Source organism: Capricornis sumatraensis, chromosome X (genome assembly GCF_032405125.1).
Source record: "Capricornis sumatraensis isolate serow.1 chromosome X, serow.2, whole genome shotgun sequence".
NCBI lineage: Eukaryota > Metazoa > Chordata > Mammalia > Artiodactyla > Bovidae > Capricornis > Capricornis sumatraensis.
The window spans coordinates 29,146,605-29,159,265 of NC_091092.1; the positions used below are offsets into that span (position 1 = coordinate 29,146,605).

At 46.5% G+C, this 12,661-nt stretch overlaps 1 protein-coding gene across 2 annotated transcripts in view; it reads right to left on the reverse strand.

The window, feature by feature from the left end:
* Positions 1 to 4,160: 4,160 nt before the first annotated feature.
* Positions 4,161 to 12,661, reverse strand: part of OCRL (OCRL inositol polyphosphate-5-phosphatase) — a 46,876-nt gene continuing 38,375 nt past the window's right edge. Inside the window, exons 19-24 of one of the 2 annotated variants that reach the window (XM_068962858.1) lie at positions 12,169 to 12,192; positions 9,317 to 9,433; positions 8,324 to 8,408; positions 7,613 to 7,740; positions 6,736 to 6,847; positions 4,161 to 6,532 (exon numbers count right to left, since the gene is read on the reverse strand). In XM_068962858.1, coding sequence (XP_068818959.1) covers positions 6,408 to 6,532; positions 6,736 to 6,847; positions 7,613 to 7,740; positions 8,324 to 8,408; positions 9,317 to 9,433; positions 12,169 to 12,192 — 591 coding nt within the window. In that variant the 3' untranslated portion in view covers positions 4,161 to 6,407. The remainder of the gene's footprint in view (positions 6,533 to 6,735; positions 6,848 to 7,612; positions 7,741 to 8,323; positions 8,409 to 9,316; positions 9,434 to 12,168; positions 12,193 to 12,661) is intronic. The other variant, XM_068962859.1, reaches the window with a different exon arrangement.

The following is a 12,661-nucleotide window of genomic DNA, read 5'->3' on the forward strand; positions in this document are numbered from 1 at the left end:
CCTGCCTCTTGTCCAACCCCTCAGCTGTGTTCTGCCTGCCTGCCGCCTGAACTCAGCAAGCTCTCTGCTGCCTTAGGACCTTTGCATTTGCTCCTTCCTTGCTTGGAAGGTTCTTTGCCAGATCTTGTGCAGCTAGCTTTTTTCTGGGACAAGGGAGTATGTATGCTCTGTAATCCTCATTCAAATCGAGATACGGGATCTTCTGGCTTCCTGAGATTTAGATCTCAGCTCAGACATCATGACTTCAAAGCAAATGTCCCTGAGCAAGTCCCCTTGCCATGCCCTCTGGCACACCATCCTGCTTTATTCTCTCTACAGCTCTCACCGTGATCTCCAGTTACCTTGCACACAGTTTATTTCTATGTCCATCGACTCTGCTCTGCCTCACCCTCCTGGAGAAAGTACCACAAGAGCAGCCACTTTACTGTGTTTACTTCTATATCCTCAGCACCTTGAACAGCACCTGGTGCAAGGGAGAGACTCAGCAAATACTTGAATGAATGGCTGGTGTAGAAGATGAGAAAGGAGGGGTGATGGTGACAGGAACAAGGTCAGTGAGGGTGGAGGAGGTGGGGAGGAGGAGTGGCCTGGGCAGGGGAGATCACTTACTTCCAAGACAGGAGGGAAGGGGGAGGGATGAGGGGACCTGGGAGACATTTTGATATGCAGTACAGGGCTTCAAGTGCACTGCTTCGGCTGACCGCTTTGACATTTTCACAAAGGAAAGGGTGCAGTCACCTGCTGAGAGCTGAAGGGCAGCAAAAGAGGGGTCTGGGCTCTGAGGCTAGTGGAGGGTTTTGGAATAATTGTACTTGTTGCATTTATTTAGCACTTATGCACCAGGCACTGTTCCAAGCCCCTCAGACTAGTTGATTTCATCTCATGACAATCCTATGAGGAAAGGCATTATCATTACTTCTATTTTAAGATGTGGAAAGTGAGGTCCAGAGAGGTCAATTCACTTTTTCCCAAGGTCAGACATTTAGGACATGGCAGTCTGGCTGTTGGAGCCTGTGTGAAGAACCTTTGCAGTTCCCTGCCTCCCTGGTCCCCCAGGCATGGGTATATGAAGGATCAGGAGGATATGAAGAGGACTGTGGCCTAAGTGGCACATGGCAGGCCCAGAGGCAGCCAGCCAGCCAGTATGCTGTGCCAGGAACCTAGGAATGGGAGCACAGAGTGAAGGGGACCACGGGGTGGGGCAGGTGGTGACTCAGGGTTAAGCATGGCAAAGATGGAGGCTGAGGCTTTCTGAAGTGCATGAGGGAGGGGGTTTCTGGGCAGAGAAAACAGCATCTGCAAAGGCCCTGGGGTGGGAAAGAGCTTAGCTCATTGGGAGGAGTGAAAGGACAGAGTCACAGTAGAGTGGCAGGGATGGGGGATGGTGACTGGTTGGCATGCAAACAGCCCAAAATGGAGCCCAGGCATTGGTATTTTTTAAAGTACCCCAGGTTATGCAGTCAGTGTTGAGAACCACTGATTTAGACCTGTTTCTAGGTGTTAGTGGTTGGGGGCCTGATTGTAGGTGGCAGGGATTATATTTATTGAATTCATTTCAGTGCTCAGCATGGAGGTTTGGGGCCCACACTTTGAGAAACATGGTCTAGATGATTCTAGTAGCCAAGATGGGGTCATTGACCAGCACAGAGGCATGGCTTCAAAGTGTGACCTCATCTCCTCCCAGGGAACCAGGACCGAGGTGAGGAAGAAGGCAGCATCGGTTGGGAAAGGATCAACTTAGGTGAGCAGCAAAGGTGGTAACTGGGCAAGGGGGGCACTTTATCCCAGGCACAGGCAGAGGAAGTGGGGCTAGAAGCCAGGCACTGGGGGTGGGCAGCGCAGGAAGGAGCAAAAGGAAGCTGGCGGTGGGCACGGGCAGAGCCATGGGTGGGGTTCCAAGGTTCAGGGCTCACCGCAATCAGGTGTGACATGCTGGTGATGGCACCTCATTATTCATCCTTTAACTGACACTTCAGTCCCACTCCCAAAAAGATGTGTGGTGAAACTGAAATATGGAAGTATGGAAGGGGACTGGATGGTGTGTCTGTGGTGGGGGGAGGAGGGCAGCAGAGCAGGTGTCAGATTTTACTGAGCCAAGGTTGTTAACATCACATGACAGCGAGAGTGAGAAAGCCCTGGGTAGGGCAGCAGAGCCAGCATCATGCTGTCTGGCACAGAGCTTGGGGAGGGGGGATGGGTAGCATCCATACAGCACCCACTATGTGCCAGGCACCACGTTTGCCACTTTGTTTCTTTCTCACTTAATAACGCAAGGCCTGGTGGGCCATAGGAAAGTTTGGCCTTTTTTCTTAAATGCACTGGGAAGTAACTGAAGGGTTTTCAAGAGGGAAGTGATGAGAGTGATGTAGTTAAGTCATACAACACTGGTACTCTGCCCATTCTATTTGATAGGCCAGGAAACTAGAGGTTAGTTCGTCCAGGACCATGCACAAGGAGTGGTGGCCAAACCCAGATTGAAACCAGGCCCCTCTGAGATAAAGCAGTTAGGGCAGAATGTTAACAGTTGGTGAGCACAGGTTAGGGGTCTAGGGTGTTCATGTTCTCTTCTTTCAGCTTTTCTATATGTTTGAAAAGTTTTGTAAAAAAAAAAAAATTAGAAAAAAGAACTAGGTCTAACTCCAAAGCTGGAGCTCTTTTTTCCCCCAGTATGCCATGCCCTGTCACTAACCTAAGTGACATTAAGTCACTCACTGTCCCCTCTGAGCCTGACTTAGACCATGAGAAAAAACAGGATTGGATTAGACTACCACCAAGGTTCTCTAACACTTAGCAGGAATCTTGCCAGGGCAACATGTAGCTTTACGTTGCTGCTGCTGCTGCTGCTAAGTCGCTTCAGTTGTGTCTGATTCTGTGTGACCCCATAGATGGCAGCCCACCAGGCTCCCCCATCCCTGGGATTCTCCAGGCAAGAACACTGGAGTGGGTTGCCATTTCCTTCTCCAATGCATGAAAGGGAAAAGGGAAAGTGAAGCTGCTCAGTCGTGTCTGACCCTCAGCGACCCCATGTACTGCAGCCTTCCAGGCTCCTCCGTCCATGGGATTGTCCAGGCAAGAGTACCGGAGTGGGGTGCCATTGCCTTCTCCTTTAGGTTGCAAGGCTACACTAAGAGACAGGGCTTCCACCTGCCCTGCACTCAGGAAGGCCGCCATGGGTCTCCTGTAGCAGCAGCTGGCAGGCAGTTTCTAACCTCCAGGAGGGTAGTCACTGAGGCTGCCCTGTCACACTGCCTGCTGCTCCATCCACTGTGGGGAATCACTTGCAAAAGGAAACACCTTCCTCTGCCAAGGCTTTGGGTGGGGCTACAAAAACCGTTCATGACAACACTGAATCAGCACACACATTTGGGTCAAGTTCACAGAACAGACTGGAAGAGAGCCCTGATTGAAAAGCAGCCTCCAGCTGAGGCCTCTTGAGTCCTGAAGGGAAAGGAATCAGAATGCCCAAATCCATACCAGAGATTGGAGGCAGGGGAAATAAAGGCACTATGTTCAAATGAGGGGCTTTCTCTTCCAAGTGATAGAGCTCAGATTCAAGTTCAAAAAAGCACAACTAACTTTATGGGCTTTGTCACCCCAAGAGGTACTACAAGTTCAAAACAGATTTTTTTAAAAGTTGCAAATGAACGATGTGAAAACAGGCTCTTTGGGAGGCAAGTGTAAACTACTGAGGCTATGATGCCAAGGCCAAAGCGGTTCTCCAAAAATGTGTATTACAGAACCTGTCAGATTCCTGGGGCTGGCACAATCATGGGTCTGACTCAGTGTGACATTTGTGGCCATCAAGAATCAACATCTTTTCTTCTAACAGTGTTATTTTGTTGCCTGAATCCCCAGGGTCAAAATAAGGATCCTTGGCTGACTTCTGAAAGCACTGTGACTGCTTTGTTTATTTTTGATAATACGTGGTTTCTTCTCCTCTCCAACGGCAAGTACACTGAGAATTCTGATGCTATTTCCTTTCAAGATAGGAAATGCCACTCCAAGCATAGCTGGGGGGATGGCAGCAGTCATGTGGGACCTGGCGACATAAGCCTCCTCCTCAGTTCTTCCTAAGATCACACTTTGGTTTTTCACACAACATATATTTATTCAGAAAAAATTTGCAATAAATTATAATAAAAAAGATGACACGAAATACAGAATCCCACTAGCAGCTTTGCTTAGTGACCAAGACATTTTTGGGAAATGTAACAAACCATTCATTACAGGGTAAAAATTAGGAAACAGTGAAAGGGAGACTAATGCGACATCATCACGAGGGGTTAAACCATTTCTTCCCTAAAACGATAGCTGCAGAGTCCTTCCTACCAGCTGGATCTAAACTCCTTACTTCAGAGGTGCTAGGAAGTAGTGCGTTAGAGGTACCTAGGGGTTAGAGAGTGGGGTGCTGGAGTACACAGGGAAACAGATTTCTTATGTCTGCTCTGTTTCTGATCTCCCATCCCGAGAGATTGTCTAAAACCCTTGACTCTGTGTACATCCCAGGACCAGAGCTGGACAGAAGGTGGAGGCAGTGAAGCAACCAAGTGCACCTGCCTTTCGGAGAGTGAGCTAGATGCTGCCCACGCCCCCCACCAACCACAGCCCTGACCACATGAAGGCCCCAGGTGGTAGCTGACCGGGAAATGTGTCTAGGACAGGCACTTCCCTGTCTCTGTGTGACCACCTTGCCCCAGCGTCTATCACCTGCCTCTCCTCAGATCCTTTTCTGACCTACTGGACATGACAAAAGGGTTGTGCTCAGTCGGCCAGTAACTAAGTTCAGCACCCAGCCCCTGACTTATTAGGTCTGCAGCTATTTGGTACCAATAACTTGATTCCTACTTCCATAATTCTCAATCAGGAAAGGCTTTAGGCAGAATATCACAGGATACATACCTTTTCTTCCCCCAAAGAACTCAATGGATGGGAGACAGGGGAGTTGAAGAACCACTCAGTGGCAGTGCTTTCCTGGCTCTCTGCTTCGATGCTCTAGTAGAGTCAGGAGTCAATGCCTAAAACCTTGCACACAGCCTATACACACGGCTCTGGGGTTTCCATGTGAACATGTGACAATGAGTCAACTCAGGGTGGTTTTAATGAAAGAAAACCAGGAGGAAGTCAATTACATCAGGCAGTTTTGCAGTCAGTGGCTGGTTTGCCAACCAACATAGATTACTTTTTTTAAAAAGGGCTGCCCCACAGGAGCTTGAGTAAATGACAAGCTCAGAGGGTTGTCTTGGGAGGGAGAGAAGGTGCTTGCTTTGTCCCACTGCACAGTCTCTTTTACGCAGCACTGGACAGGTGACTGGGAGCTGAGGGCAGCTGGCTGCAGAGCCCCAGTCAGTCCTGATGTGGGAGGGGGTGACAGTACTTCAGGAGAGCAGAGAGGGGATTCTTGGGGTTATCCTCAATTCCCCTGCTGGGGGAAGGAACAGTTTCTGTAGAGAGGCCCACTTGGAGTGCAGCCTCCATTTTTGACTGTGGTACAAGCGTTGCTCTGGAGCTGGATTTCTAAGTGGGGTATGGGCCCCACAGACACCCAGGGTTGGTTCTCGTGTACAATTTGCATAAGAACCAAAAGGGATAGTAGGAAGCAGGACCTGTCGAACATGAATATTCTCACTCCTGAAACACTCAAGAGTGCTTCCATTCTGTGAGTCTCTCACATCAATGAGATGTCATCTCTAATAGTCCCTAATGTTCTGCTACTAAGTGTGGTCTGAGACAAGAGAATGTGCTTCCACTCATCACAGATCCATAAAAGGCCAATGTCAGGGATGGGGACAGATACCATTGTGGTAGGAATGCACAAATGCATGTAAAAACCACGTGGAGATGGTTAACTCACTGTTGGAGACACCCAAGGAGTCACTAGCCTCACCGACTTTCTTCGTCATGGTAGTATTAGTGGAGTAGAGCACAAAGGGGTGACATGGGGAGGCGGTAGGGCCAAAGTGCTTTAGACCAAGGACTACGGACAAGTCTGAGCTACGGCGAGTAGTGCTTGTGGGCCTAGAATAGGTACACCTCAGAATCTAGGTTCAGGTGCTAAGGACAATCATGATGGCTGGGCTGGAGGGCAACACACACAGCCCCAGGTAAAGGAGTGTAAATACAGGTCTCTTTGCCTTATGAAGAGAGAACACAAAAACACCAAAATATGGTTAACTTTGGCTTGGCAATATAAGTCTAAAAGTATCTTGCTGCGTAGAATATGGCAAGGGAGGGGTTAGGAGACTCTTTTCCTTTCACACTAGAAACAGAACTTTTTCATGCCAACGGCCTCGAAATTCTGCAACGGACCCTTCCTGTGGCATGACTTTTGAAATCATTCTGAAATACTCGAGGCCCAAGATCTTCTGCCTCTAGAACCTCGGAGAGTAGTAAGAGGAAAAGGCTTATCATTAGTCTTCATCACTCCCAAGTAGAAAAGTCAGAAGGAACTGGGTAGCACGCTGGCGGTCACTTGGAGTCTGTCTTGCCATAAGGTTGGGTGGAGGCCTTAGAAGGAGACTAGTGAAGAGAGTAGCTAGAGGGAGAGAGAGAAAAGGGGAAAACACTCAGTCAGACACAACCTAAGCAAAACCTCAGGGATGGGGGCCAGGGGATGAGGGCAGTGGGAGGAAGTGACTGTTACACGCCTGGACACGAAGAAGGGAATACATGTGTCCACCATCCACGGACAGTCCTGACCAATGCTCCCATGTGGCCATTCCTAGGAAGTGTTCTTACCGATCATGTTGGCGTTGACATTGTTGTACTCGGAGAATTTTAAGAGTTCTCGAAGGAATGCCATCAAATAACGAAAAACGTTTCTATGGCATCCTGGAAGCTGGGAAATCACCTGTTTTTTTTAAAAAAAGGGGGTGGGCAGTGAGGATAACATGGAGGAAGGGAGTAAGAAGAGCTCACAGCTGCCATGAAAGTAGTTTATAATTCAGCCCTTATAGGACCCCTCCCTTATTGACTCATGACCAATATTACCTGTTGAATGGTAACTTACATGGCAGAATGGTCATCCTGTTTGGCCCCTGTCCACTCAATGAGCAGGCCACGTTAACACATAGTCATACGCATGCCCTGCCTCAGGAGCAGATGGGTGTCAGCCTGGTCTCTCCCAACCTCCCCAGGCAGGTGGTGGTGGCATCTGCCAAGCTGAATGGCTTTCTGTGCAATGCCATTTGGCATGGGTGGGAGCACCTCCCGATACTCACTAGTCTGATTCAGAGGTATTCTCAGTTATTGTGCCTCAAAAGCATTTCAAGATTAAAAACAAACACTGAGAAGATAAAAAGAAAGGCTCACGAGTGTCACCCACCCTTCCTGGTCATGTTGGCTAGAATGCCGCATGTGATCAGTTTTACCAATCTTACCCTGGAGAAGAGGTGTGCACCCTACTCAATGGGCTAACTGGAAAAGGGTGGCAAATATAATAGGAATAACACAGCCTACAGTTGAAGGGTCCCAACTCTCAGTGCTGGTTTCCTGCTCTGAACAGATCAAGACCTGTCCTAGCATACAGCTGGTTGTCCAGCTGGCTTTGTAAAAATGAGTGATTTCTCTGTTGGGGAACTTGCCTCAAACACATTCTCAGAGCAACAAGACTCACCTGTCGGCAGATCCGGGGATCCTGAGCAGAGTCGAGGCATCGCTGATAGAGCTCATAACAGATGACAGGTTCCGGCAGGGCTTCTAGGAAAATGAGCAGTGCCTCAGCCACTGAGTGGTTACTGCCAGCTGGATGGCCTTCTGTCAAGGGAAAGAGGCTCCAGGAAAAAGGCCACACTTAGACGCAATGTGCTCCCTCCCTCAAGCTCCCTCAGGGGAGGTTTTCTTCCTCTTATTCAGGGCACCCTGATCCTAACTGGGGTTTGATATTTTAATGGTCCAGGTGTGCTGCAGCTGAGTTGTTAGAGAATTGATCGAACACTCTTGGGAGGTTTGGCCTGACTCGAGAGTCAAGGGAATGTGGCCTGCAGAATGACAGTTCACACTGGAAACTCATCATCAAGATTTCCCATCCTCCTCCCGGTTGTGTGGTGGCAGGAGTGATCACTTGGCCTAAAGCAGAGCAGCACCACGGCTGTTGGTCATATGTCCCATGCAAATTACAATTCATGGTTATCTACCCTTTGATTCCTTTTAGTAAGCATCTCACACAGAGAAAGCATGAAAGTTCCTAAAGGGAATTGAGAACTGTATAGTCAAAAGACAGTTACAAATAAAATAAATACGGAAAACACAAAAATCACATGCAGGTGGGAAGAAGAGTTTGGGCGAGTGCACATCCAGCTTCCTAAGCCTTTGTCGAAAAGGATACGGATTGTCTTGGGAATGCTGGTGTCCAGACAATCAATGATCTGCTGTAACTCCTCCTGCATTCCAGGGGTTTGGAACAGATCCTCCTACCAAAGAGGTTACAATGAATGAACAATGCAAAATGACCAGCCCTAAGGTTCTGATGATTACCCAGCGATCAGGAGAGTACCAGGAAGCGAGGGGAAGGAAGAGGCATCATTCATGATGAGGAACAGAGGTGTGACAATGGCACCTTTTCCCTTTATCATCTCTGTAATCCATGTGAAATTTTCTTTCAAACTAGGAGATTATCATCAAAGGTTTCAGCCTGCACCTGACAGGGCAGGGGACTGGATGACTTGACGGGGACATCAGGCATTCCCACTTCCAGGCTCCTGACAGGTACAGAAGGTGGAGTCCAAACAGGGGATCATATCCAAATATTGACACACAGACTGCTAGGGCAGGAGTCAAGGGTATGTCCACACCAAACCTTGTTTTCAAGTTCTGTTACTTTTCAGTAGGTAAGACAACATTATCTTTCAATGTACTGCCAAGAAAATTTTCTATTTCAGGAGAATGGGTTGGGGATGGTAGGTATTGTAGATGGGACTGAAAAGGACGGACAAATTTTTTAAAAATGGGATGGAAGTTTGCTTTGGACTTTGAAATCTGTGATGCCAAGGTGACAGCTGAAGCAGGTGCTCCGGACTCAGGTGCGGAGTGGTCCAGGGGAAAGCGTGTGTGGCCAGGGGACAGGGGAGCTCAGTTGGGCTCTACTCTGCCACTACACTTATGCCATAGTCTTAGGTAAATCCCCTAGCCTGCCTGCTTCAGCTCTCACAGCTATACATGGGAATACTTCCACTTGCCCAGGTGCTCTCATGTGACAGTGCTGTTCTGCAGAAGTGGCTTGGGAAAGTTAAAAGCACTATCTATACTGACACGAGGTACTATCATTTCCCAGTAGACTCGGGTGCCTTCCAAAGGTGCCCAGAGGCCTGCCCTCACTCACCTGGTGACAGGCATATCTGAATAAATGGTCTACCAGGAGCCAGATCTCCTTGGGCACTTTAAGAGGTTTCTCACTGGCACCTTCATCCAAGGGAACCATCTGCAGAAGGGATTTCTCCTAATAGATGAAAAACAGTGAGAGTCAAAGGGTCTCAATAAAAATTCCTGTGTGAAACCATCTTCCCCCAACCCAAGTTCTGCTTATATGGGTATTATCTGATCTTCAGCTCTTAAGACTGTTTTTTTTTTTTTTTTTTTCTCACTGGGACGCTCCTGGTCAGAAGGCACTCAATATGGATTTCCACAGTTAAATGATCTTCTTTTCTAACAAGACGCTTCATTTGACCGTTAAGCATTCCATCTGGGTTTATTATGTTTCTCATGTCGATGCACTGTGTGCTGTAAATCCTTTCAAGGGTGACACTGAGAACCGGCAATACAGTCACGGTAGAGTCCACACACTACCGGAGACTCACGGACCATTAAGTTACAATTGTCAACAGAGCACTTGGAGAGAGCAGCAGCTACTGAGTTGTTGACTTTTAATTTATTCTTCTTTCAGGTCTTACCACAAATATCAGAGCTTGCATTGTTGATTTAAATGGCGTTCTCTGGTCTTCAAGAATGAAAGACAATTCACATTAGACCTACATGCATGAATATTTCAGGCTTGATAGAAGATCTAATCTTAAGGCACTAAAACTCAAAGTCCTAAGATCCAAAAATAGTAAACTGAACACAGCATACCAAGAGTCGGAAATACCACAAAAAATCTAGGCTCTGAGTCCAGAAGTTATTCTTTATAGTAACAGCTCAGCAAAGAGTTCTCAGGCCTTTGACTCCATTCACCTAACTTTCTACTCTCTCTTAGATTCTCCTGAAGGAATCTCAGAGGAAAACCCAGAAGCGACATAAGTTAGATCAGTAACTAAACCTGAACTGGAAATGGGGAATAAACTCAATTATTTCATGTTTATATAGTCAAATATAAAATATATCACAAGGATTTCTGAAATAGGTTAAAAGGCATCTGAAGGTAGCCTTCATACAAAATCTAGTGCAGAAAATGGTGACCAGTTTTTGGCATCTTCCATCTCCTACACCTCTGGTTTAAGGTCACATATTATGTATACTCAAACTTAGGAAGTGCTGGAAATTTGATCCACAACCCTTAGCTGTGTCACTTGAAGGGAAAGAAGAGAAGTATTTCACTACTTCCAGAGAGCGCATACACTAGAACAGACAGAGGGCTAAGAAGAGTATTCTGTTCTTCAACATGCACGGGTGACCTTTTAAAGCTGCTGTGCCTTTCTATGGGCATCAGGAAGAGAAGGAAGCATGACAGTTGGTTAGCATTTAAAATTTATCTTCTTCACATTCATTCTGTTTCCTTTCTTTCCCTGGGAATCCATCACTTTATATTCACGTCTCCTAGAGCTGCCAGACCTTCAATCATGGCTCATCCATTAACTTCTTTCTACTTGCAAGTATTAAATCCAGGCATCCACATGACACCTGAGCCAAAACACTGTCCATAATGCACTCTGCTCACTTTCTGGACCAAATGTAACACATGTACAGATTCTTCAGCAGAATAAATTATTCAGCACCAATTCATGTACTTTTTAAAAAATCTGACATCCAATTAGCACTTTTCCTGTACTAAGGCATTAAGGCAACACAAGGCACTATTCAAGATGAAAAGACACATGGCCTGCTATTAACAGGAAAGGGTTGGGAAGCAGAGCCGTCTCAATCCTCAGTGGTTTAAAAAGGTTAATAAAATGCCACCAGGTTACATACACCATCCACTATCCATTTTCAAATTCACGTGTGCTAATATGAAATGTCATGCTTGCTGTCTCTGAAGTCTAGAGAAAGATTACACCCAAGAAACAAACTTTAAAAAAAGTCCACAAATGATCCTGAACTCTAATTTTTCAAAGAGAAACCAGGCACGCTGTGTCTTCTTTCAATGGGACACATTCAGTACTTGATAAGTTCACACTCTGTAACCTTCGTGCTGTTAACTGAAGCACAAAAACAGTATGCCATGCCTACCATCAAAACACATTAAACTCCACCAAATGGGGAGGTCACATTAGATACTGTGTGAAAGTGTTTTAAGAATGGTTTTCAAGCCCATATTTCTCTATTAGATGACCCTGTGTAGAGATGGGCCACAAGCAACACAGAAGGAGTGCTCACTTGGTTCCTGTACTGGGTATGCAGGAGACCCAGGTTCTAGTTCCCTGTGCTCCACACCCTTGATGTCAGGAGCAGGATGACTTCAGTGAGGTTCTCAACCTTCCTGGGTTGTCTATTAGAATGGAGACGACATCTCACCCTGTCTGAAGGCAGGGAACTCTACCACATGATCCCTATGATCTCATTCAGGTCTAGGATTCTATTCTATGCTCTATTCTTGACCATATCTGTGTATTCTTTCGGTAATTACTCTTATCACTTCCCCCAAATCACTCTTAAAGAACAGAAATTCACTTCTGCTTTTACTATCATTGAAAATGGAAAATGGCTAAGCGGTACCCTCCTCCATCTTATGAGCTTTCATATACATCGAGACAGCTCTTCAGTTACTTCTCATTTCAAAAAACAGTAATCTGGAACTTTGGGTCCTATTGCTTTTATGTTCTGGGTCTCAATGACTTGGCAGGTGTAGTAAGTATCTTTCCTGTACTTTAGACACACTTAAACACAGCTGGCAGAATTTGGGGGGATTCTCATGGAGTCAGAGGTCTCTGATATGGGAAAGCCAAGGGATAAATTCCAAGGACCATGGTTAAATGTTAACCAAGCACAGGGAAATGCATAATCACCAATGGATTGCATTACCTTTTCTAGGAAGCTGTCTTCTTCCTGAGAGCAGAGCAGGAAAAGAAAGTCATTGACAGATAGAAAATGATTAGAATTAACTTACAGAATTAGAAACAGATCAGTATTATTAGAATGCACTAGCTTACTAGATACACATATTTTTAACAGCTTTAAATTCTGCAAATAAATTCTGTTGAAAATGGAACACATTCTCACATACAAATTTCTCGATTATGCATATTCAATTTTGGGCAGTTTGTTGAGACTATCGCTCAAGAAACATATGTGTGCAGTCCTAGACTTTGGTGTCCATTTGCAGATGTCAGCTGATCAGCCAAACGCCCACTGGGGTTTCCTCTTCCTGCGCTGCTAGGCGGCATCTCGCTCACCCTAGCGCCACTTCAATGGAAGAATGTGGTTGTGAGCCCGAGAGCAGCCATGCAGAAGGAGATGGTGAGCATTTCTCCTCTCCACTGCCATGCCTCTCAGCCTAGCTAGCAGTCTCTCTCAC